Genomic DNA, 27,118 nt, shown 5'->3' with positions numbered 1-27,118 from the left:
GCGGGGACGTACATTTACGCCCGCTGTCGTTAAGGGGTTAAAGAGCATATGCACTTTTAGCTGGGTTCACACTATGTATATTTGAGGCTGTATTTGGTCCTCATGTCAGGTCCTCATAGCAACCAAAACCAGGAGTGGATTAAAAACACAGAAAGGCGCTGTTCACACAATGTTGAAATTGAGTGGATGGCCGCCATATAACGGTAAATAACTTCAATTATTTCAATACAACAGCCGTTGTTTTAAAATAACAGCACATATTTACCATTATATGGCGGCCATCCACTCAATTACAACATTATGTGAACAGATCCTTTCTGTGTTTTCAATCCACTCCTTGTTTTGGTTGCTATACAGCCTCAAACATACAGCCTCAAATATACGTAGTGTGAACATAGCCTAAAGGCTATGTTCACACTATGTATGTGTGCGGCTGTATTTTTTATGCGGCTGTAAATGTGAGGATGAAACTACGGCCGTGGGAAAAAATAGACATGCGGCTGAAAACATACGGTCATTTACTTGGAAATCTGGTTCAACTAAAAATAACAACTAAAATCTTAAGAAAGTGATGCAAACACCTCTAGAATGCATCTGGGAAAGCAGGGAAACAGTTTACATGAATTGCTATTACCGGGGTTTGCGATCCTCTGCAGTATGCCGATGCCTCTCATGGTTAATATATTGAATTAATAAAACACATTTTCTTTGTAATAAAGTCCCTTTCATTGTTCAATAATTAAATTTAAACGATTCCATCATTTTGCAATTAAATATACTGTTAAAATAAATATATATATAAATAAATGTATATTTATATATATATTTATTTTTTGACACTATATTTAATTGCACAATGATGGATTCGTTTAAATTAAATTATTGAACAACGAAACTGATTTTATTTCAACGAAAATGTGTTTTATTAATTAAATATTAATTAGTACAGGAAGCTCCAGTAAGCCGTTAATTCATATTGCCGGCAATAGAGCATTCTGTACTAATCATCACTTAACTTTAATTAAAACATCAAATGTTTCTTCTAATTATGTTATCACATTAGCATTATTAGAAGAAACATTTAGAATTATATGTGCGCTCAGCTGATCGGCTGAGCGCACATATAAAGAGCTGGTCCGCAGCACAGTGACTTCATTGTGCTGCGGACCAGCGAAGAGGACACATCGGGGTGAGTATAGAGCTCTCCCCACCCCCTCCCCAGCACTGCACCCCTCCCAGCAAGGAAGGGGGGGCACTTAACCCCTTCCTTGCTGGGATGGGTGCAGTCTGACATCAGTCTGGCCCCCAAGGGGTTAAGGGGGATACAATACATCCTCCCTTAACCCCTTGGGGGCCAGACTGTAAGCAGTGATCTGTAAAGATGCTGCATACTGTAAGGAGCACAACACCGCTCACAATGATGGGTGTTGTGCTCCTGTTTGTGTGTTTTTTGTGTGTTTCTCCCTTTTTGGTTTTCAGATATCGGTATCCTGGGGATTACGTCGGATTCGGTGGACTACGTCGATGACCAGCGGTTGTTTTTTTTTTTTTTTTAATAAAATGGTCAATGAGGGGTGTGGGGGTATTTTTATTTGAATAAAAAAAAATTTTAACTTGTGTCTTGTCTTTATTTCTTTACTTTATAGACTTAGTAGTGGAAGCCGTCTAATAGACGGAATCTATTACTAAGTTGGGGCCTAGTGTTAGCCGGTATAAAATGGCTAACACTAACCCCCCATTATTACCCCAGTACCCAATGCCACCAGGGGTACTGGGAAGAGCCGGGTACCAGTGGTCCCGGAGCGTCAAAATTGGCGCTCCTGGACCGGGCGGCAGCAGGCTGGTAAGATTTAGGCTGGGGAGGGCCTAAACCAATGGCTCTTCCCACCCTGCTGTTACCAGGCTGCTGTTGTTTGGTTTTTAACCCGGCTGGTTATAAAAATAGGGGGGACCCTATGCGTTTTTTAAAAAAAAAAAATAATTTAAAAAAAAACGCATAGGGTCCCCCCTATTTGTATAACCAGCCGAGTTAAAAAACAAATGACAGCAGCCTGGTAACACCAGGGTGGGAAGAGCCATTGGTTTAGGCCCTCCCCAGCCTAAATCTTACCAGCCTGCTGCCGCCCGGTCCAGGAGCGCCAATTTTGACGCTCCGGGACCACTGGCACCCGGCTCTTCCCAGTACCCCTGGTGGCATTGGGTACTGAGGTAATAATAGGGGGTTAGTGTTAGCCATTTTATACCGGCTAACACTAGGCCCCAACTTAGTAATAGATTCCGTCTATTAGACGGCTTCCACAACTAAGTCTATAAAGTAAAGAAATAAAGACAAGACACAAGTTAAAAAAATTTTTTATTCAAATAAAAACACCCCCACACCCCTCATTGACCATTTTATAAAAAAAAAAAAAAAAAAAACAACCGCTGGTCATCGACGTAGTCCACGGAATCCGACGTAATCCCCAGGATACCGATATCTGAAAAACAAAAAGGGAGAAACACACAAAAAACACACAAACAGGAGCACAACACCCATCATTGTGAGCGGTGTTGTGCTCCTTACAGTATGCAGCATCTTTACAGATCGCTGCTTACAGTCTGGCCCCCAAGGGGTTAAGGGAGGATGTATTGTATCCCCCTTAACCCCTTGGGGGCCAGACTGATGTCAGACTGCACCCATCCCAGCAAGGAAGGGGTTAAGTGACCCCCCCTTCCTTGCTGGGATGGGTGCAGTGCAGGGGAGGGGGTGGGGAGAGCTCTATACTCACCCCGATGTTGTCTCTTCGCTGGTCCGCAGCACAATGAAGTCACTGTGCTGCGGACCCGCTAATTATATGTGCGCTGAGCCGATCAGCCAATCAGCTGAGCGCACATATAATTCTAAATGTTTCTTCTAATAATGCTATTGTGATAACATAATTAGAAGAAACATTTGATGTTTTACTTAAAGTGATGATTAGTACAGAATGCTCTATTGCCGGCATATGAATTAACGGCTTATGGAGCTTCCTGTACTAATTAATATTTAATTAATAAAACACATTTACGTTGAAATTAAATCAGTTTCGTTGTTCAATAATTTAATTCTAACGAATCCATTATTGTGCAGTTAAATATACTGTCAAAAAATAAATATATATATAAATATACATTTATTTATATATATATTTATTTTAACAGTATATTTAATTGCAAAATGATGGATTCGTTAGAATTAAATTATTGAACAACGAAAGGGACTTTATTACAAAGAAAATGTGTTTTATTAATTTAATATATTAACTAATAGAGGCATCGGCATTCGGCATCATTGCCGGCTATTTTTTAAGTACTCCGTACGGACCGCCTGTCAATCCACGGCCGCATTTCCAGGCGCAAACAATGGTCTTGTTCATTTTTTACGGGTCCGTTTACGATAGGGCCGCAGATTCATACATAGTGTGCACTGTGCAGCCGTATATCGTATACTTTCCAGCGTACGGATGAACCACCAAAAATACCGCCGCACAATTACAGCCGCACAGTTACATAGTCTGAACCTAGCCTTAGGGTGCGTTCACACGTACAGGATCTGCAGCAGATTTGAAGCTGCAGATTCAAAGCAAATCAATTCTAGGCCATCAAATCTGCTGCAGATCCTGTACGTGTGAACGCACCCTTATGCCAAATTCAAAAGAAAACTATCAACCTGCTGATATGTCCATATAGCCCACAGGGTGCTGAGTAGAGATGAGTGAATGAGTGAAAGAAGCCCTTCACTTTGTTTGATTGGCAAGCTATCAGCCGCTTGCCTTTCAACTTTGTTTCACACCATGCTGCTGCTTCACCCTGGGTGTTAAGAAAAGCTGGATCTAGTCTTGGGAAAAGTTTCCCAGCACTGGATCCAGTTTTTCCCAGAACCCAGGTAGGAGCGGCAGGGAGCGGAACAGAGTTGAAAGGCAGGCGGCTGATAAGCCGCTTGCCAATTAAACAAGGTGAAGGGCTTTAGATGGGTGATTTCTAGTGCTGCGGATAAAGGTAATTTTCTTTCCTTAATTCTTGATTCCATTTCCTGGAACTTTGTAGTTTATTATATATGTAAATGAGGCAGTTAGGTGCACTGGGGGCAGGATTACTGCACTGCTTGTACACAGATCCGCACTGACCGGCCTGCTCCTCCTAATAAATATTAATCTGGCACTCTGCAGTTATTAGCGCTGGAGCGACGTCATGCAGAGCACTTGATGAATATTTGTTAGAAGGGGTGGGCTGGCCGGGGCAGATTGGTGCATAGAGCTTTAACTTTTTCGGAGCTCACTGTATCATAATCAGTCAATTTTTATACTGGGAGTTCTGTAAAAATTGAAGAGCTCAGTTCATGATATACAGTCAGCTTAAGGACTATATATCACAGATGTGTAAATGCAGCCCTAGTTTCCCTTTAAGGAGATCCTTGATGTTAAAACATTCTGTTTTAAGCTCATTCAGTGGGGGAAATTTATTGACATTGTAGTGTTTGTTTTTTATTGGTTTTTATGGTTATCTTATAGGCAAGTTTCATTTACTATGTGTGACTTTTTACTTTTTGTGCACATTTTGGTGTGGGCTTGCTCAAATTTATCATGCTGCGTGTGTACGTAGATTGTAAGAAATAAATTCCCCCCAATATTTTTATTTTAGGTCTGAGAATGGTAGATTTTGGTCCCTATCCAAGTGACGAGGAGAATCGAGCTCCAAGAAAACACAGATCGGAACAGCGCAGCAGTCATACGAATGCACGTGGCACTCATCATTATGATCAGAATGGATATAACAATGAGAGGACGCCTAGCAAGAGCCACCACAAGCAGAGCCACAATCGGCCTCAAGAAAGAGATGAGTATCATAGAGACAGGAGGCAAAACAGGCATCGAGAAGACAGGAGTCCGGGTCATCCCCATGAAAGGGAGAAGCATTATGGAGACAGTGAGCAGAGTAGGGACAGGAATAAGGAGAGAGACAGACACTATAATGATAGAGGACACAGCAGAAACGAAGCAGACAGGAATCGCTATGAAGAAAGAGATGTGTATTACAAACAAAGTTTACCAAGTTTATATGAGGAAAGAGACAGTCACCATAAGGAGAGGAGCCACAAACAATTTGATGACTATGAAAGAAATCAAGAGCGTTACGTGAACAGCGTAGACCACCATAGTCTGTCAGTGAACAAAAGAGATGCAGACCGTTACTATCCATCTGAGAGGTGAGTGCAGAAGTCAGAAGTACTCTTTGAGCTCAAGGGTTGTATTGTAGATGCTATCAAAGTAGGTAAAGTAGAATATGGTGTGTACTGCCCATAGCAGCCAATCAGAGCTCAGTATTTAGTTCTGCCAAAATGAAAGCTGAGCTGTGATTGGTTGCTGTGGCCCCTTCACACCAGTTTTTATATTAAACACTTTGATACATTTGGGGCATAGTCTTTTTGTGTATGCAGACAGCAGTATTATAGCAGAGATGATTGTATGTAGGCGGCAGTAGTATACTCTTTTGCAAATGGAGTATACTACTGCAATATTATTGCAATCCTATTCTTGTACATAGCAGAAGAATTAAATACTAAGCCTCCCTTGCATTAAAACAACTGTCTGCATACTTTTACCACCCAGTGCTGGAGCTCGTGTAGCTTTAGGTCCCTTTCCTGTAGTGTTCTTGATATCCTGCTCCCTCGTTCTGCTCCATGATAGACTGAGTAGGGCATCATGAGAAGAAGGAAGAACGACACAGAAGCACCAGCAGCTGAAAAGGATGAGAGCCGCATTTCTGTGGGAGACGAGGAGTTAAGTATGTGTTCGGTTGTTGTTTTAACCCCTTAACGACATCGGGCGTAAACTTACGCTCTCGCGCCCTGGTACGTAAATTTATGCCCGATGTTTCCCCGATCGCTGCGTGTTCGCACACAGCGATCGGGGAAGATGGCCTGCTATAAATCATAGCAGGCCATCTTAGCTTCTCGGCACGGGGGGTGGTTAACACCCCCCGTGCTTACGATCGCCGCTATTGGCTGATCAATTCAGATCAGCCAATAGCGTCGAACGGAACCTTTCCGGGTCATCGGTGACCCGATGACCCGGAAAAAAATGGCGGTCGGTGCTGTCCGAGGACGGCACCGACCGCCATTACTGTAAAAAGTAATGGTGGTAACGGTGCCACCGGCCCGATCGCCGTGAACGGCCGGCCGGTACCAGACGGCCGTTTACGGCGATAGGGCCGGTGGCACGGCGATCAGAGTCCCCCAAAATAGTAAATACCTGCTCTGGAGTAATGTACAAATACCTGCTCTGGACCCCTCAGCTACATGGCTGAGGGGTCCAGAGCAGGTATTTGTACATTACTCACCTGTCCCGGGGTCCTGATCGGCGTCTTCCGGGTTCGCGGCGTCCTCCGTCTTCTCATTCGGTCTTCGGCTCTTTCCGGCGGTCCCCATCGGCTTTTTTTGGCTATTTTCGGCTCCAGCCTCGTCTTTTTCCGGATTTTGCGCTCTGCTGCCCCCTAGCGGCTGATATGTGTAATACACTTATCAGCAGCTACAGGGATGTTCAGAATGTAGAAAAAGTTTTTTGTTTTTTTCCAAATTTTTTTTTCTATTTTCCGCACCCTATCGCCGCTGAGTGCTGATCAGCATCGCACGAAAGTGCGCTGCTAATCAGCAACTCCTCCTTTTTGGCGTAGGGTGTTTTTTTTCTATATCCTACTGCCACGGTCAGCTGATAAGTGCGGCATTTATCAGCAACGCCTTTGTTGGCGTAGGTTTTTTTTATACTTACTGTAAAAAAAAAAAAACACCTAAAAAACACTACATTACACCACACTACATTGAATAAAGTTTGACACTACACCACTACATACCCCATATACTAGTCCCCGTATAAAGATAGCCCCCAGGGTGTTTTCGGCGTCGGACGCATACGTTATTATTGCCTCAGACACCGAAACAGCCAGTGAGGATGAATGGGGGGGGATCCTTCTTTCCTCCATTCATCCTCATCATCCAGTGACATGTCTGGGGGGTACGCTGCCCCCCAGACACGTCTTTTCCGCCAGTACCGTCCCAATAAGAGATGGCGGTATGGCGTGAAATTCTACAAACTCTGTGAGCATACCTCTGGGTACTCTTACAGATTTAGGGTGCGTGCACACTGCGGAATGGCGAAGGATAACCCTTTGTGCATTCCGCAGCTGACACCCGCCGGCGGACTGATGCGGGCGCATGTCTCTACCCGTGTCATAGACTCCATTCTATGCACAGGCGGATTCCATCGTCCATCCAAAGAATGAATACGTTGGACGGAGAGCGGAATCCGCCCGTGCATAGAATGGAGTCTATGACACGTGTGGAGACGGGTGCCAACTGCGGAATGCACGGAGGGTTATCTGTTGCGATTCCGCAGTGTGCACGTACCCTTAGAGTGTATGTCGGAAGGGACACCCGAATCCAGCCCCCAGATGCCCACTCCCCCCCATCCTCGGAACAAGTGGGAAGATCGTCCGGGAACTGATCTTCCCACTACTGGATAAAGGTTACCACCTGTACGGGGATAACTTTTATACCAGCACCCCCTCTTCCGGTCCCTCGCTGCCCTGTAGCTTGCGGCACGATCCGAACATATCAGAAGTAGTAATAGAGCCCTAATATTTAGCAGCCATGGAGTGGACCCAGCGCTTCTGGATATGAAGGACCCCGTATCGCACCAGGGCAACATTTTCCAGGTGACGTCCCCCACACTGGAAAACAGGAGACCCCAGAAGAAGTGCAGAGTGTGGCGTAACAGGGGGATCAGGAAGGACACCATTTTCCCGTGTGACACCTGTCCTGATGACCCCCGGCCTCTGCATACTGGATCGCTTCAAGGTGCACCACACGTCATTGGGGTTCCACATTATCTAAATTCTGTCCCTTATTCCTATTTCAGGGGTCACGTTGATCCAGGGATTATTCTGATCGCCATTATGGAGTCTGGAAGGAATTTTTCCCCTGTGATGACGCTACTGTCGTCTGCCTCACAAGGGTTTTTTGCCTTCCCCTGGGTCAACACAGGTTGAATTTGATGGACACCTGTCATTTTCAACCTTATAAACCAATAATTGGCCTAATACCCCCAAATAAATTAGAATTGTCCCTTTTCCCCAGCTACATAGGTATGGCCGCCATTCCCATTAGAGGATGCCATGATGCAATTACAAAGCCTCTGTGCGGCCAGGACAGTAGAAACCCCCCACAAGTGACCCCATTCTGGAAACTACACCCGATAAGGAATCTAACAAGGGGGGCAGCGGGTATATGGCCCCCTGGTGACAGCCACATTTGGGACATGAAAATGAAAAAAATTGTATTTTTTATTTTCTCGGCACATGTTCTACGTAAGTGCCCGTCACCAGTGGGGTCCATATCCTTACTGCACCCCTTGTTAGATTCCTTATGGGGTGTAGTTTCCAGAATGGGGTCACTTGTGGGGGGTTTCTACTGTCCTGGCAACACAGAAGCTTTGTAAATGCGACATGGCCTCCATCCTCCATTCCAGTCTCTAAATGGCGCTCTGTCCCTTTGGTGGCTTGCCCTGTGCCCATATGGCACATTATGCCCACATGTAGGGTATTTTCGTGCTCAGAGGAAACTACCCTACACGTTTTGTGTTCATTTTCTTTTTTAACCCCTTGTGGAAATTGAAAAAAATCAAGGCTAGACCAACATTTAGTGTAATTTTTGTAAAATTTTTAGTCTAAATCATTAATCTTGTCATGATTTTTTCATTTTCACAAGGGGCTAAAAGATAAAAAAAAAAAACACTAAATGTGTAGCGCAATTTCCCCTGAGTACGGAAATACCCCACATGTGGACATAAAGCGCCATGCGGGTGCAGGGTAAGCCTCCGAAGGGAAGGAGCGCCATTTGGTTTTTGAAGGCTGGATTTGGATGGAATGGATTTCGAGGGGCCATGTTGCATTCAAAAGGCCCCTGTGTTGCCAAGACAGTTGAAACCCCCCACAAGTGACCCTATTATGGAAACTACACCCCTCAGGGAATGTAACAAGGGGTGTAGTGAGCATATGGACCCCACTGGTGACGGGCACAAATGTGGAACAATGTGGCGTGAAAATGAAATATTACATTTTTTACACTATAATGTTGGTTTAGCCTTGAATTTATCATTTTCACAAGGGGTTAAAAGAGGGAAAAAAAAACAAAATGTGTAGAGCAATTTCCCCCGAGTCCGTAAATACCCCACATGTGGACATAAAGCGCCATGTGGGTGCAGGGCAAGCCTCCGAAGGGAAGGAGCGCCATTTGGATTTTGGAGGTTGGATTTGGCTAGAATGGATGATGAACGCCATGTCGCATTTACAGAGCCCTCGTGCTGCCAAAACACTGGAAACCCCCCACAAGTGACCCCATTCTGGAAACTGCACCCCTCAAGGAACCTAACAAGGGGTGCAGTGAGGATATGGATCCCTTGATGACGGGCACATTTGTGCCATGAAAGTAAAAAAAATAAAAATTTTCCCTTTCACGTCACATTGTTCCACATTTGTGCCCGTCACCAGTGGGGTCCATATGCTCAATGCACCCCTTGTTAGATTCCTTGAGGGTTGTAGTTTCCAGAATAGGGGGGGGGGGGGGGGGTTCCAGTGTCTTGGCAGCACGAGGGCTCTGTAAATGCGACATGGCCCTTGAAATCCTTTCCAGTGAAATTCAGCTTCCAAAAGCCAATTGGCGCTCCTTCCCTTTGGAGGCTCGTCCTGCGCCCCCTTGGCACTTTATCGCCACATGTGGGGCATTTCCGTAATCGGGAGAAACTGCGCTACACATTTTGTGTCTTTTTTTTCCTCTTATCCCTTTAAGAAAATGAAAAATTGAAGGCTAGAACAACGTTTTAGTGTAAAAAATCAATTTTTCTTTTTTCACACCATATTGTTCGGAAAATCTGTGAAGCACCTGTGGGGTCCAAATGCTCACCGCACCCCTTGTTACATTCCTTGAGGGGTGTCGTTTTCTAAATGGTTTCCCTTTAGGGGTGTTTTTTAGGTTTTGGCACCCCAGAGCCTCTGCCAACCTGAAGTGGTACAGTCAAAAATGACCAAATATAACGGAGGTGTTGAAATTCACTAGGCGCTCCCTTATATCTGAGGCTTGTGGTTGCGTCAAATAGCGCAATAGGGCCACATATGGGGTATTTCTATAAACTGCAGAAACGGGGCAATCAATATTGGGGTGCATTTCTCTGGTAATAGGTTTATAATTATGAAAAATATTGGATTACAATAAAATCTCTGCACAGAAAATTTAAATTTTCAAATTTCTTACACACTTGGCTTTTATTTCTGTGACTCCCCTAAAGGGTTAAAACACTTTCTGGATATGCTTTTGCAGAGTGTGGGGGGTGCAGTTTCTGAAATGGGGTGCTTTGTGGGGCTTTCTAACATACAGGCCCCTCAAATACACTTTAAACCTGAACAGGTCCCTAAAAATATCTGATTTTGAAATTTTACTGAAAATTTGGAAATTTGCTGCTAATGTTTTAAGCTTCCTATTGTCTAAAAAAAAATTAAAGATCGTTTAATAAATGCTTCCAACATAAATTAGACATGTTGCTAATGCTGTTTAATATATAATTTGTGTGGTATAACCACTTTCTGTATAAGCAAAAAAGTTTCAAAGTTGGAAAAATGCATTTTTTCACATTATTTGGTTTTTTTTTCATAAAGATTCGTTATGAGTATCGACTCCAATTTACCAGAAATGTAAAGTACAATATGTCACGAGAAAACAATCTCAGAATCAGCCGGATAGGTAAAAGCATCCCGAAGTTATTAATGAATAAAGTGACACTGGTCATATTCATAAAATTTGTCTCTGTCATTAAGGCCATTTCAGGCTCTGTCCTTAAGGGGTTAAAGGGGTTATCCAGCGCTACAAAAACATGGCCACTTTTCCCCCTCTCTTGTCTCCAGTTCAGGTGTTGTTTGCAATTAAGCTCCATTTACTTAATTGGAACTGAGTTTGAAACCCCACCCAATCTGGTGCAAGAGAGGGGGAAAAGTGGCCATGTTTTTGCAGCACAGGATAATCCCTTTAATGCACGGGGAGGCACAGGGCATAGTTTTTGATTATTCTTAAAGGGGTAGTTGAGCAAAAAATAAATTTCTTTCACATCAACTGGTTCAAGAAAGTGCCAGAGATTTGTAATTTACTCAAGTCTTACAGTACTTATCTCAAGTCTTACAGTACTTATCAGCTGGTATATGTCCTGCAGGAAGTGGTGTATTCTCTCCAGTCTGACACAGTTCTCTCTGCTGCCACCTCTGTTCCAGACAGGAACTGTCCAGAGCAGTAGAAGATTCCTATAGAAAATCTTTCCTGCTCTCCAGACTGGAAGTAATAACACTTCCTGCAGGACATACCGCAGCTGATAAGTACTGGAAGACTTGAGATTATTTAATGAAAGTAAATTACAAATCTCTTTCACTTTCTGGCACCAGATGATTTAAAAGACATTGTTTTTGCTGAACAACCCTTTTAAAACTCCTTAAAGTACTTGATGACAAATCCAGAGTTTAAAAATCTAGTATGCATGAATCTATCGGAGACTACACTCAATACAAACTAAAATCACCTGCATAATATTGTATAGGCCTCCGTGTGCCCTCTTGACAACTTTGACCTGTAAAGACATGGATGCACAAAACCTCTGAAGGTGTCTTATGGTTCCAAAACGTTGGCAACAGATTTTTAGAAAATCCATTACTCGCAGGAAACAACAGAGTTAGGCTGTATTCACACACCCATAGTGCAGCCCGTGACTGCGGACCCACAGCCTGCACTGTTCAATGTTCATCTGTAGTGCTCCATGCTTCATTACCCCAGCGATCCATGCCGCAAAAAATTTGGTCCACATTACATGTCCATTTTTTTTGCGGCATGGATCGCGGCTTCGTATACACATACTGACATGTGAACGGGACCATTGAATAACATTGTTTTTATGTTCTGTCCGCAATTGCGTGCCCGCATGTGGCATGTGTAATCATTGTCTGAATGAATATACACCTCTTAAACTGTTTCAGCAGGCTCCAATACTCCTCCTGCCCCTTTTTATTAACGACTTTATTTCCTAAATCACCCCATCCTCTCTATATTCTCAACACCATTGCAGGAGAAAAACATGTAAAATTTGCCGTTCTGAAAGACTAGTCTAGTCTTCTGAAAGACCTTGTCTAGTCACGCGATACCTCCACTGTAATGTGGATTTGCAGTGATTCCACAGAAAATTTGCGCACTTAATTTTATGTTACACTCCAGAAGGCACCATTCTAATTTTTATACTGGGAAACTTATTGTATTCAGGGCTGTGGAGTTGGATTCAGAACTAGTTTTGGCTGAAGTTGGAAAAAATGTACCGACTCCAACTTCGGCTTTAAAAAAAAATCTTAGAACAATTTAAAATTGAGTTTTGATATGAATTTTATAAGTTTTGCTTATCAATATATATTATGAGCAACATTGTAATAGGACACTGGCCCTATTAGAAAAGGGTGGTCGGGGAAAAGTCATCGGTCACTATTTGTCAGTTTGATTCTGAGCTGGAAGAGTCCATTGTGTGGAAGGAGATCTGTGCTGTTCTCTTCCTGGATGCTGGATGACTGTATATGAGCAGCAGTGTAATATGAAGATATACTGTGTAATATAGAGGAGGAGAAGACATAAGTAGTGTAGCAGTAAGCTCTGTCCTCAATGTGGTGTTTTCTTCAGTGTTCTATGGCTGCAGAAGGCTGTGTGTGTGTGCCATGGCTGCAGCAGGCTGCGTGTGTGTGCGCGCTATGGCTGCAGCAGGCTGTGTGTGTGCATGCTATGGCTGCAGCAGGCTGTGTGTGTGCATGCTATGGCTGCAGCAGGCTGTGGGTGTGTGTGGGTGTGTGTGGGTGTGCTAGGGCTGCAGCAGGGTGTGTGTGTGTGTGTGCTATGGCGTGCCCCCACACCCACAGTGACCCCTTTATATCACTATGTGTGACCCCCTCTATATCACTGGCTGACATCTATATTACAGGTATCTGGCACTGTTAGCAGTGTTTCTGTGTGTATGGTGAGTATTTAGTTAGAAACATAGAAGATTGTCAGCAGAAAAAGACCACCTGCTCCATCTAGTCTAGTTCTGAGTTGTTCAGGACATGGAGGCTGGAGACTGGCTGCATCCACTGCACACACAGGAGAAGCTGCTTTATATCTTTCCTCATTGCCTCAGAAATCGCCCCAGGATTATGTAGGACATTAGGGAGAAGCTGCTGAGCCAGTGTGATAAATAACTCCCCAGGTATATGACCGGCCATTTATGAAGGAGCAGGAATCGGAGTCAGTCCTGATAAAATTCAGGAGTCTGAGTCGGAGCTGCGGCTTACCAACTCCACAGCTCTGATTGTATTTTCATTGTGTATGCCTCTTTATTGCCACAATATGTCTGATTTAGGAATTGGTGAAACTAAACCTTATTACAATTTACATCAAAGGTCACTACCGCCAAATGGTGCCGAGCTGCATGATATGGAATATTATGAAGCACAAACAGAGGGCGGGATCTTGGACTGTCACAAGTGCAAATATCTGTGCACTGGACGTGGTAAGTTACATAAAATATACCAATATGTATGCTAGTGAGCTTCTGATGTTATATTTTATTCTCCAGTCACATCCAGAGATGCATTCAGAATTCTGATAAACGTACTGTAATCCTTTTTCCATCATGTCATAGTTTCACCCTCTATGACTTGGATAAACTTTATTGCCTCCTGGTGCACTAAGCTGGAAATTTTAGTAGAAACACTAAAGGGCTGATAGGGAAACCAGAAATATTTTGTAAGCAGCTCTGGATGTGAATGGAGGCCCGGATTTATCAAAGGGGGGTAAAAAAGAAGGTGGTGTTAACTGCGCACAGCAACCAATCACAGATCGGCTTTCATTATATCGGATGATCTGTGATTGGTCACTGTAGGCAAGTTATACCCGATTCTGTTTTAGACCCTTTGAATTAATCCAGAGTATGTAATGTAACTCAGTGTAGGTCATTAGATGGAGATTTAATCTGTTAAATAATGAGTAGTCCCAGTCACAGAAATTCTGTAGCTGCTGCAGCCCTGCCTTCCAAACAAGCAACCATTTGTGTGTAGGACAGTATTGTTTTGATACCATTCCAGAAACCAGAACATAAGAGAACTTTGTTCTTTTAAAGTGGCTTTTCCTGTTCTTCAAGCAGAGTTCAGAAAGTCTTGAACAGTAAGAAAATAATTGCAAGTCATCCCTGGCGCCTGCCTCATGGTTCTTTTTCTTCTACATTGTTCTTGTGAGAAAAACAGAGGAAATTTCCAAGAGCGATGATACAGTTTGTCTTATTTGTGCAGAATTTAATATCTTTCGCCTCCCAAGACAAAATGTCCTGCTGATCTCCGGTAGGAGGTGGAGGCAGGTAACACACAGGCTTCTCCATCTAAATCAGTTACACATTATTACATATACTAATATTACGTAATAATGTGGTTGCCGCTGCTGGTATCGTTACCATGCATGTGGTAGATAGCTGCTGCTGGTATCTTCATGCATGTGGTAGATGGCTGCTGCTGGTATCTTCATACATGTGGTAGATGGCCGCTGCTGGTATCTTCATACATGTGGTAGATTGCCGCTGCTGGTATCTTACTATGCATGTGGTAGATGGCCACTGCTGGTATCTTCACCATGCGTGTGGTAGATGGCCGCTGCTGGTATCTTCACCATGCGTGTGGTAGATGGCCGCTGCTGGTATCTTCACCATGCGTGTGGTAGATGGCCGCTGCTGGTATCTTCACCATGCAAGTGGTAGGTTGCTTGGAGGAGATGGGAACAGGGTTCAAGTGGTTTCGCAGAGAAGTTTACTCAAGCTCAGTAAATTAAGGTAATGTATATATTTTATATTCCCTATAGCAATTATTCTGCATTTATGATAAGGGAGGGAGATAATATATAATTTTTTTTATTTATTTTTTTATAATTGATTTAATATTGTATTTTTAATCATACTATTTTATTGATGTTTTAAGAAAATACATTATATCAAGTGTGCATAAATAGTAAAATTTTGCAACGTAAGTAATACAAAACTGCAAGATACCTTATATTCCCCTATAGAATTGACTGGTGCAAAAATGACAAAACCAGTGTTTTTTTGTGGCTTCCGCACTTTGCAGCTGTATCTCAGTTTTTCTTTTTTTTAGCTACTGGATAAAAAGGCTTGCTTCAGTCTCCTATACAGTTTGCCGTCTCTTAAAATGATGTGTACTGTGCAGTACGCAGTCAGCATCAGGCTGGGTTAACATTACATTTTTGCAATCAGTTTTTTTCATCCATTTTTGCATTTGTGTGCATCTGTTTTTCTTTTGACTTCGATTATAAAACCTAATGGATCAAAACGCTTTTTTTTTTAAACGTACACAAAATTAAGATTAAATATGTTTTTGTGTACATTTAAAAAAAAGCTGCGTTTTGATCCTTTTTGTAATTTTTTTTTTATAACGAAAGTCAATAAAAAAATATGGATCAAAAGAGTACACACAATTGCATCCGTAGTGTAAACCCAGCCTCAGCTTTAAAAGGGAATCTGTCAGCACCTATGGAGGGGTAGTGGTGATGGCTTTGTGCCGCACTTTGGCCCGCCTCACCACTACCTCCTCCCAGCTTCTATTGAATATTCATGGTGCTCATCCCCCGGCCTCCTAGCGACGGCATCTGTAGCTTCCGGGTTCTGTGTAGTGCGCTCACGCTCCTGCGGTGTGATTCGCGCATGCGCCGTAGTGCATTGGAGCGGCACTAAGCGAAGCCATTGAGGGCATAGGCTTTGGCTCTGAGTGCGCCTGCGCCGCTCCGACAGACCACGGCGCATGCGCGAATCACGCTGCGGGAGCGTGCGCGCACTACACTGAACCAGGAAGCTACAGATGCTGTCGCTAGGAGGCCGGGGGACGGGCGCCATGAATATTCAATACAAGCTGGGAGGAGGTAGTGGTGAGGCGGGCCAAAGTGCGGCACAAAGTCATCACCACTCCCCCTCCATAGGTGCTGACAGATTCTCTTTTAAAGCTGAGGCTGGGTTTACACTATCCATTGTCATACATGACTTTTTATAGGGTCCATTCATCAAGTTTCAATTTTTCCATCAAGAATAGCTCCATAGCGTAGGATAATCGTGTCATGAAAATCTGACAGAATGATGCCAGGTTAACGAGGCCCAATTTATGTGTCCTTTGTGTAACTACTACTTCCAGTATCCTATCTGTTTCTGTCATTTCCTCTGTTTTCTCACCGTTGGTAGTCCTCTGACTTTTTATAATTCATTGATCGCTGCAAGTTCAGAACAACAACTTTGCACCTTGAACAGTCAATCTCAGTTTATTGCATGGCCCTTGGTATTTTTATTTGCATGCTAACACTCCTAATTGAGTCTTGTTGTAAATTGTAAAATGGGAGGAAATATTACCCTGACCCAAGATAAGCAACCGCCTTGTACATTCATACCAATGTTCCTCACCAGCTGTTGAGAAAACTATAATGTCTTGGTGTCAAATACCACATTACAGCTTCAGAGATCTTGTGGACTGCATAGCTCAAGGGTATTTTTAGACTGAGGAATCAGCGCAGAGAAGTTCCGATGGATTCCGTCGCTCGCCACCGCTCACATCTCCGCCCCTGCCTTGACTCCATTTTATGGTTGGGCAGGTTCATTCTTTGGACGGACGGTCGAATCCGCCCAACCATAGAATGGAGTCTATGGCATGGGCGGAGATGTGCGCGGTGGCGAGCGACGGGTTCCGGTGGAACTTCTCCGCTCTGATTCCTAAGTCTGAACAGAAGGGTGAAATGTTTTTTTGGGTGGCACGAAGTGGACATACACACTATTTGGCAGGTGGTTGTATTTTTATGAATCAATATTTTTATAATTTTTCCTGGACATATCCGAATACTTTTATAATGTTCCCTGGACATAACCATAGCAACATGAATGACGACATCCATTTTGGCTTTATTTAGGGGCCAAAAACACAAAAGAACACAATTTTTGTTATAAAGGTAGTTCTTTAAAGGGGAACTATATAGGGGAAGATATGTGTGTTACCTTCCTCCTCTGAGCCGCTCCAGCGCTGTTAGTGGGGGTAATCTTTGCTCCGGAGCCCCGTTAGCACTGCTGCCTAATCTGCCCACTCCTTCTTATGATTTAATGGAGCGGGCGGGCCGGATAATGCAGCAGTGCTCCTAAAAGTGCACCGAAGCGAAGATTACCCCAACTAACAGCGTGGGAGCAGCGCAGAGGAGGAAGGTAACAAACATACCTTCCTTCCTCAGCTTCCTGGGGAACAGTTGCTAGCAATGTGCTGCCTCTCAGCCTCTTTTATTGCTATAGATAAACTACCTAAACGTGGCCATACACCTTTAATAACTGACTAACGATCATTCAACCTACTGGTGACTGTCCTCCCCATACAGAGGAATATTTGGCTTGGCCAAGTGTTCCTGTGTTCTCTATAAAGAGGAGTAAGCCGCAGTTAGAAAGCTCTTTTTGTGTTACATATTAGTAGAGAGCCTCTTTACCTGTTCAATTAATATGTGTTAATTCTCTCAGATATAATGCGTCATCATCTACTCTCCATCTTTACAGCTTGCTGTCAGCTTGTGGAAGTCCTGCTCAACCTGTTGATCCTGATATGCTGCTCCGTGTCCTACAACTCCACAGGGGGCTACACTGGGATTACCAATCTAGGAGGAATATATTATTACCAGTTTGGGGGGGCCTACAGTGGTTTTAGTGGTGCAGATGGACAGAAGGCTCAGGAGCTAGATGTCGAGTTTTACAATCTAAAGCTTCCCACAGTCACTGCTTCCATGGCCTTTGGGGGTGCTCTCATGGCTTTCAGTTGTCTTATGGTCCTTCTTGGTGTGCTCCGGGTCCCATGGCACTGGCCCATATGGCTTCTGGTGGAGTGCATATTAGACGTTGCTATTGCTGTTGGCTACGTGCCAGCTCTTTATTTCTACTTTAGGCATCTACAAGATGCATACAATTCCCAGGTTTGCAAAAACCGTGAGACACTGTATAGCAGCAAAGGTTACCAAGGCTTTACCTGTGCCTTTCATGGTGGTGACATTGCTTCTGCCCTCTTTGCCTGCATGGCCATTATAGTTTTTTTCATGAGCGCATTCTTTGCTATTAAAGGTTTCCAAACTGTTCGTCGCCATAAAAAGAAGCCAGTTAACACACTTGAATTCTAATACATATAACATGGTATAATTTGTATAATACAACTTTGTTTTTAAGAATTTTGTATAAAATAAAAATGTATTTATCTAATCATTAATCTAATCAATTCATTAAAATGTACTTTTATAGTGTAAAAGTATGGTTTAAAGCGACTCTGTACCCACAATTTTCCCCCCTCAAACCACTTGTACCTTCGGATAACTGCTTTTACTCCAAGATCTGTCCTGGGGCACGTTCGGCAGGTGATGCAGTTATTGTCATAAAAAAACAACTTTTAAACTTGCAGCCCCGTGCTCTATGGCCGTGGCTTACATTGCATAGGCATTAGGCTGGCACCACCTCTCCGTCCCTCCTCATCATTAGGAATGCTCCAGGCAGATTGCCTACTATTAGGCAGCTGTGTGAATACTAAACATGGTCTGTATCGTTAAGGCACCTGTGCAATGTTCACACAGGAGACAATCTGCCTGGAGCATTTCTAATGATGAAGAGGGTGGGGAGGAGGGACAGAGAGGTGGTGCCAGCCTAATGCATACACAATGTAAGCCACGGCCGTAACTGCATCACCTGACGAACGGACCCCAGGACATATCTTAAATTAAAAGCAGCTATCTGAAGTGGTTTGGAGGGACAGATTGTGGGTACAGAGTCACTTTAAAGGAGTTGTCTTTTTGCAGTTTGGGTCCTCCCTCTTATAGCACCACTGGAACAGATTTTAATGGCTACCAGTGGCCCTGGAAGTTTGATTGTAAGGATGATTTTCTTTTAAGAGAACCTAAAATCTATTGTTTCATTAGATCTAAATTCTACAATTCTAAATTAAAGCAGTTTAGCATTTTATTTAATATCTCCTGACACTTTTGAGTCTAAAGTTTGTATGCAGACCTATATGTTTCTATGGTAATAGGCTATAAAACAAACCCAGTGTAGTCTGATGGTGCTATCATACTGTTCAATATATTCTGCTAACTTACCAAATGCAAGTAAGGCTGGGTTCACACACTGCGTTTTTGCAATCATTTTTTTTATTCATCCAATTATGTGCACCTGTTGTTCCATTGATTTCCAATATAAAAACGGATTAAATCGCATCAGTTTTTTTTAACGTACGCAAAAATAAGGTCAGTTACGTTTTTATGTACTTTAAAAAAAGAGGATGCATTTTGATCCTTTAATAGGGATCAAAATCGATGGACACAAATGCATCTGTTTTTCCATCAGTCTTTTGCCAAAACAGTTGAAAAAACGGATTGTAAAAGCGTAGTGTGAACCCAGCTTTGGTAAGAAGGGAAAAAGAGTAGATGCAGAATCAAATTACATAGTTTGTAGTATTATTGTGAAGACACGGGTTTGCAGAATGCTGCTGTTAGGGTTTGTTTACACAGAGAGATTTATCTGACAGATTTTTGAAGCCAAAGCCAGGAACAGATTATAAACAGAGAACAGGTCATAAAGAAAAGACTGAGATTTCTCCTCTTTTCAAATCCATTCCTGGTTTTGGCTTCAAAAATGTCAGATAAATCTGTCAGTGTAAACGCACCATTAGAAGCAGCGTTAATGGCTTGCTCCTCTCATACGCATTTATCATTGCAGCCAGCACCTGGGGTTGCCAGTTGAGGCAGTATGAAGCTAAGGTTCTGGCCACATTTATCTGAGAATCTCATCACACTGCGTACACTGGCAAACAGTCATTTACAAAGTTGCTTTCTCTTTCATTTTAGATGCATTGGAACAATTAAAAAAATAAAGTTGTAAAGGTTGACATACCTGAGTTAGTAGGTCTGAGGCTGTAGATTTTCTATTTGACATTTTAGATGGGGCCTCAGGTTTGTGTAAAGTGACCATTATCGCACAGAACAGTACTCATGTCTACAAAACCTAAAATTTTTCTGCCAACCTCAAACTTTTTACAAATCATGGTGTTTCTCGGTGAGTGGCATGGAAAGCGGGTTTCTTAGCCTCTTTTCTTTCTTACCTAGGTGTTCTGCAAATGTTGGAGGTGACCCTCAACGCTCTGGTTCTGATTTGTGTGGTGTCCTCCCATTTCACCCTATCTGGGTTCAGTGCTGGCATGGCAAGTGGTGGTTTTGGAGGTGGTTATTACCCTTTCGAGGGTCAAGAGCTGCAGGTGGTGCGTCAATTGGACCAGGAATTTACTCTACTGCGATCTCCATTGATATATGGGGGTGTTACTGTATGTTTGCTGACAGGGACCGTGACACTTGCCATCCTGGCTCATGGATCCAGGCACCTACTTGATATGTCTGAGAAATGGCTCCTGATTGAGGCTGCTTTTAGCACTGTGGCATCACTGGGTTATGGAGTTGCAGTGGGGGTGTTTCTACATTTTGCTCTTCAAATAAATTCCACAGATGTGTGCAAGAGGAGAGAAAGGTTGTATGCCAGAAATGGACTCACGTGGATGAACTGTTATCTCGCTGGGACCGACGGGGGAGCAGCAACCTTTGCCATCTTACTAATCATATTGTATGCTTTTAGCGTTGTGCTGGCTATCCGGGCATACAGGGAAAAGGCGGCCCTACAGCAGTGATCTGTAGTAAAAAGAATCTCTCTATCACTCTGCACATACTGATCAATGGATGCATCCTCTTATACGTCTTTTATATAGAATTATTACTAGGGAAAATGCAGCCAAAATATATTGTAAAATATACTAACCATACAGTATATCTATCGGTCTAATTTTATTTATATATATATATATATATATATATATATATATATATATATATATATATATATATACACACACACACACACACACACACACACACACACACACACACACACACACACAGAGTGGTGCAAAAAAATTTATCCACTGTTTAAAAGTCCATAACTTGCAAACTAATCAACGGAGTTGTCTCATATTTGGTGAAAGTGTAGCTTAAAGTCCAACTTAAAGATATCACTGTAGGTGTTCGAAATGGTCACCATTCACATCCACACACAAACAATGCCGCCGAGCTGCAGCACGAACGTGGTGGATACTCCGCAGCACCTCTACGGCCTATCCATCTTCCTGGTAGATTTCCGTCGAGATACGCCCTAACACGATGTTGGTAGTGGGCTGGGGCACCATCTTGTTGAAAGTAAAATCTTCCGTCTCCATACAGGTCTCGGATTTGCAGGTAAAATGGATGTCTGAAGCTTATGAAGGTACACCTCACCGGTAACTGTGCCGTCAAAGAAGAATGGCCCAATCAAGCCCCGGTACGACAACCCACACCACACATTTACTCCTGGCAAATTCACGGCTTAGTCGACATGGACGTTTGGATTTTCGGCGGCCCAGTAGATGCAATTGTTGCGATTTACTGTACCATTGAGTTTGAACTGTGCCTCATCAGACCACACAATCATCTCTGCAAACTCGTCATCGTTGTGCACCATGTTGTTAAACCACTCGCAGTACTCCATTCTACGATCTGGGTCGTCCTCGTTCATTGCGTGTAGCAATCTTGGGATGTAGCACTTCCACTTTGCTGTCTTCAAAATTCGCCGAACACTTAAGCGACTCACTCCAGTTTCACGGACACACTGTCTCAAAGACTTCTGTGGTGAGTGAATTGTTGTAACACATGACGGGAGTTAGCTGGACTTGTTACTGTTAAAGGTCGTCCAGTTCGTTGTTTGTGTACATCTTTAACACAGCCTTCGGCTTCAAATTTGTTTCGAATGCGACGAATCGTTAAACGTGTCGGTAGCTCTGTTTGATACTCATTTCGCCATTGCCGTTGAACCTCATTAATGTTTTCCTACTTAAAATACCACTTCAAAACTGACTTCCTTTCATCGAATGTAAGCCTTGCGCCAGCCATGTTTACTCGAGTAACTAGGTGCAACTACGAACACAGACTATCCGGCGACTGTTATCTGACAAAACAATACAACGCTTGTGTGGTGACTGCTGCAACTACAAACTAGTACACTACCAAATATGAGACAATTCCGTCAATTAGTTTGCAATTGGACTTTTAAACAGTGGATACATTTTTTTGGACCACTCTGTATGTGTATATATATATATATATATATTACACACACACACGCAATGGGAGAGATCTATCGAACCCTGCTCAGGAACAATAGAGCCAATAGCAACCGGGTTTTAGCTTTTCTCAGAAATATTATTAAAAATAAAAGCTGGCTTTGGGCAACTGTTTTATTAATGTATTACCTGCATTGTAAAGGCAATTTTAGTCACTCTTGATATTGGCCCCTATAGTACAGTAAAGGGTGAAGACATTTAAAAATGTTTGGTATCACTCCCCCATCATGCTTTGGCATAGAGAGAGGAGCTTTCTCCCTGTGCTCCATGTCAACCCTTCTAAATAATGCACTGGATGAATTACCAAGTATAGTCAGGAAAAAAAATGAGTTCCAAGTACGTTTGTCACGGCTCAAGCACATCCCTTTTATTTGCACTGAGCTTACTAAATCAGCCCTACATAATATAATACTGCCCATATGGGCAAAAATAAATTGCATATTAGCCTATGGACATTAAAGGTGTTATCTGGAGATAACTACCTCTTCTGCTCTCTAGTACCTCACTTCTTCCCTCTTATCGTCTCTGCCAACTTCCTCAGATGGGGGAGGAGGGGCATGTTTTTGGCAATGATCAATAGTAGAGATGATCAAACATTGGAAAATCTTAGGTTTTGTAGAACTCGAACCTTATCGAACCTTCCGCATTTGATTCCCGATGCCTTCCCGGTCCGTGGGGAAGGAGGAGACAGCCTGGATAGCGCCTGGAATTCCGGGATTCAGGCTATTACCTAGTCTGAATCCCGGAATTCCAGGCGGTACCTGGGCTGTCTCCTCCTTCCCCATGGACCGGGAAGGCATCAGCAATCAAATGCGGAAGGTTCAACAAGGTTCGAGTTCTATAGAACCTAAGATTTTCCAATGTTCGCTCATCTCTAATCAATAGCTGCCTAATGTTACAGCAACATCGGATAGCTACTAGACATTGCGTATGGGCATGCCTCACTTTTGTGCTGCCTGAACCACAAATCTGTGATTGAGATCTCTTCCTGTAACAAAACAAGGAATCTATCAGTCAAGACTAGCAGGGTAGGTAAAAGCCACCAGGGACAATCCCATGTCTAATGGTTCAGGTTGCATGAAAGTGATTGCAGGTTTAAAGGAGAATCCAGCAATAAATCACCTGCTGTAGTCATTGCTCGAGCATGGTATTATGAGGGACTGTGAGCAAGGACCACTACCTGAATTTAGTAAGTGAAAGGGATCTGGTAGAGCAACCGACCGCTTACCATACCTCTGATATCAAGCACTTTCTCAACTTTAAACTTATGTTCAGGAGTGTCAGATTGTCGGGTTAACCAAATATCGATCTGACACTCCTGAACATTTGTTTCTCCGTGCTCCCCTGGCTTGGGATTCCGGACACTTCAAGAACCTGCAAATCCAGTGCCTTTCTATTATTTTTAGTCTATTGAGCTTTAAACTTATGTCCCTGTAGGCCATTACCTTCTCGGCCGTATGATTATGCTGGATTTTCCATTTCAAACACAGCAATTACATATGATGCATATGCCCTAACATGGCTCCTTGTTTAGGAAGTAGAACTGGACCCAGGAAAGATCAGACAGCAGATTCCATTTAATTACAACATAATTTATAAGAGATTTTTTAAAACAGAATTAACAGCGGTTTATTTTGGGGACAGATTATATAACATTTCAGGGGAAACTTTTTTTCTGCACCAGCAAAGCTTAAAATCAAGAAATGTTTAAATGAAAACATGTACATATATACAACATTATTGCTTTTTGCCAAAATAAAAATGTACAAATAATGGCTTTAGAGACTGTAATTTCTTTGGCTTTCCCCAGAGGGCAGTGTCCATAAAGTAACCCCCACCAGTTCAAGAGATGCATTTCTTAATCTTTATATAATTACATTTTTGTTCAGAAGGGATCAAGATGCTTATAAAGCTAGGTTGTAGTCCATTGCTGAAGTCATGGTTGGTGCAGCAGGTAAGCCTGTTTTATATATATTCTGATATAATGTTGTTTGTTGAGATGTTAGGAGTGTTCTGTATGCAGTGCTTTATAAACACATTAGGGGGCCTAAGTCCTCTACCTATCCTTAAACCTTCCCCCTGCCATAGTGGTGGGGGAGGGGGGCTTGGTTAGCTTCCTTCACAAATGGATCCTAAAAAAAACAAAAAAAAACCTGTTAACCACCCAAACCCACATTCCACATGGCAGAAATTAGTTTCAGGACTTTCTGCTTTATCCTTTCTCAATGGTGTTTTGTATTTAGCTGCCCATTTCTACCTACTAAATAATAAAGATGACAAAAAGCTACATTTCTGATAATCTGTGTGAAATGTAAGTCAAACTACTTTTCACCTCACGGATTCTTGCAGTCCAAAGTCACATAGCAAAAAGATCTATGGACTTTGAGGGTGGGAGAGTTAGTCGGCCATGCTAAAGTAAGAGGGGTGCTATTAAGGCATGTATTAGAACATTTCGTACTATAAACCCTATATCAAATATACCTAAACAATCTTGAGGGATCAATAAGTAAGGGCCCTATTACATGCGATTATCGTGCGAAAAGTCGTTGTATAGTTCGAATTTAAACGATAATCGTTCGGTGTAATTGCAGGCAACGATTGAAAAATCGTTCGTGTGTCGTTGATCGTTCCTTTAGATCTGAACCTAAAATCATTGTTAATCGTTCGCTGTAATTCCACATTCGTTCGCTCAAGTTCCGCATTTTTTCACTAATTGTTCAGTGTAATTGCACAGTTTACTGTTTTGCAGGGATCAGAAGGAGTAAACTATCATAGTAATGATCGTAACTAACGTTTTGTGTAATATGGTGAACGATTTCAGGGTAACTATAAACAATTTAGCTTGCGATCGTTTATCGTTAGTCCTCAATCATTAAAAAACAACACTTTGTGTAATGGGACCCTAAATCTGCCAATACACCTTAGACTAATGGTCCTTTTACACGGAGCGATAACTCATCTCACACATAGGTTAAATCTGTGAAAGACTGTTTACACGAAGCGCTCTGTGAATTTTCAGCGAACAACCAACGATTTGAGAACATGTTGAAAAACCAAAATGAATGATTTCTTGCTCAACGCTTCATCGTTCGCTGTGTTTACACAAGCCGATTATCGACCTATTTCAACTAAAGTGTAACAATGAATGGTTGTTTTAGCCAACTGATGACAGGCTTATTGCCTGAAAAGAAGTGTTGGAAGTTGTCAGGCAAAAATTTTTATCCAAAGTGTAAAGCCACCTTAAAGGCCCCCATACACCTTCAATAACTGACCATCCTACAGTTATCTCGCCCGCCCACCGCTCCTCCTCCCCATTCACAGAAACGTTTGGCATAGCCGAGTGTTCTTTTGTTCTCCATGGGGAGGGTAAGTGTAAGACTTATTTTTCTCTCCCTATGGAGAACATGCCTGTGTACAGGGTGGTCAAGAGGAACAGCTGTCAGCTCAAGGGTGCGTTCACACATACAGGATCCGCAGCAGATTTAATGGCGCAGATTCAAAGCAAAGCAAATCTGGGCCATTAAATCTACAACGGATCTGCTGCTGATCCTGTACGTGTGAACGCACCCTATAGGAGTATTTCCACATGTTATTCCTTACCTACAAGATAGGGAGTAACAAGCAGATCAGTGGGGCTCCAACTGCTGGGATCTGCACAAAGTTGTCCCTGGAATGGTACGCACTATAAATGTGTTGCCAGAGCTCTATTCATTCCCTACACGGCCACAGAACATTCCCAAACACCGAATGTTCACCTTCCCTATAAAGAATGAATGGAGCTCTGGCAATGGAACACTCCTTTATTCTGACAGCTGTTACTTTTGACTATCCTATGGAGAGGGGAAAACATCCTAAAGTGAATGTACCATCAGGCCCGGGCTGAAGCACTGGAGGTAGGCTGACCCACCCCCAGTGGGAGGAAACCCCTGCCCCTCAATGACACAGCTCCACTAGAATCAATTTCCTCCCACTAGGGGTGGGTCAGCTCACCTCCAGTACTTCAGCCTGGGCCTGATGGTACATTCTCTTTAAGATGTTCCCACTATATATAAACAATGCATTGAAGTCTATAGACAATGGCCTGGAAATAAATGCGATGAACATTTTTTTAATGGCCGTTATTCAATTCATTTTGTGAAACAATGGCTGTTTGCAAATCACTGCATTATTAAAAGAATGGCCGTTGTTTTTAATTTAAAAAAATACAGTGTGTAAACAGAGTGCTTATCAGACAGCTACGTAATATGTTTTGCCAACTTTAATTAATTCTACATTTCCTAGTGTCATTATCGCTTACTATTTCTGTAAGAGCAGAGAAGAAATGACTCCAGAGGGAGAGCTAAAGACTGCCCAGATATGCAAAGAGACAAACCTTTCACAAGTAAAATAAAACCCAAAGGCAACATAGACATGGCCCTACACAATCATTACCAACATAACTGGGGTGAAAGATCCAGTACCTCAATTGGTTAATGGAAACCTATTTATATGGGCAAACACATAAATAGTAGTAAATCCTGCAATCTGGTTATTATAGAAATACTAAAGCTCTTAACGTGCACTGGTTTATGTATCTGAACCTCGTAGCATTTTAAATTTTGTTTCATTAATGTACACCACAAGGATAACTTACCAGAGCACTGATATTTCTGGATAGTTCACATTTTAGTAAACAAGTGGTGTCCCCAACACTGTCACAGAAAAACAGCGATCTTTAAATCATTGTAGATTCTTCAGGAGTGAGGTACAAAGTTAC

The 27,118-nt window shown here is 42.7% G+C and overlaps 1 protein-coding gene across 2 annotated transcripts in view; it reads left to right on the top strand.

Annotated features, from left to right (window-relative positions):
* The window catches only part of MARVELD3 (MARVEL domain containing 3), a 30,658-nt gene extending 9,624 nt beyond the window's left edge, over positions 1-21,034 (top strand). Inside the window, exons 2-4 of one of the 2 annotated variants that reach the window (XM_069966139.1) lie at positions 4,660-5,224; positions 13,519-13,628; positions 20,270-21,034. In XM_069966139.1, coding sequence (XP_069822240.1) covers positions 4,668-5,224; positions 13,519-13,628; positions 20,270-20,841 — 1,239 coding nt within the window. In that variant the 5' untranslated portion in view covers positions 4,660-4,667 and the 3' untranslated portion in view covers positions 20,842-21,034. Of the gene's footprint in view, positions 1-4,659; positions 5,225-13,518; positions 13,629-17,690; positions 19,146-20,269 lie in introns of those variants that run through there. The other variant, XM_069966138.1, reaches the window with a different exon arrangement.
* The last annotated feature ends 6,084 nt before the right edge of the window (positions 21,035-27,118 follow it).

This window comes from Dendropsophus ebraccatus, chromosome 4 (genome assembly GCF_027789765.1).
Source record: "Dendropsophus ebraccatus isolate aDenEbr1 chromosome 4, aDenEbr1.pat, whole genome shotgun sequence".
Lineage (NCBI taxonomy): Eukaryota > Metazoa > Chordata > Amphibia > Anura > Hylidae > Dendropsophus > Dendropsophus ebraccatus.
Note: the sequence above shows the minus strand (reverse complement) of the source record. Positions and strands in the feature narration are given on the sequence as shown.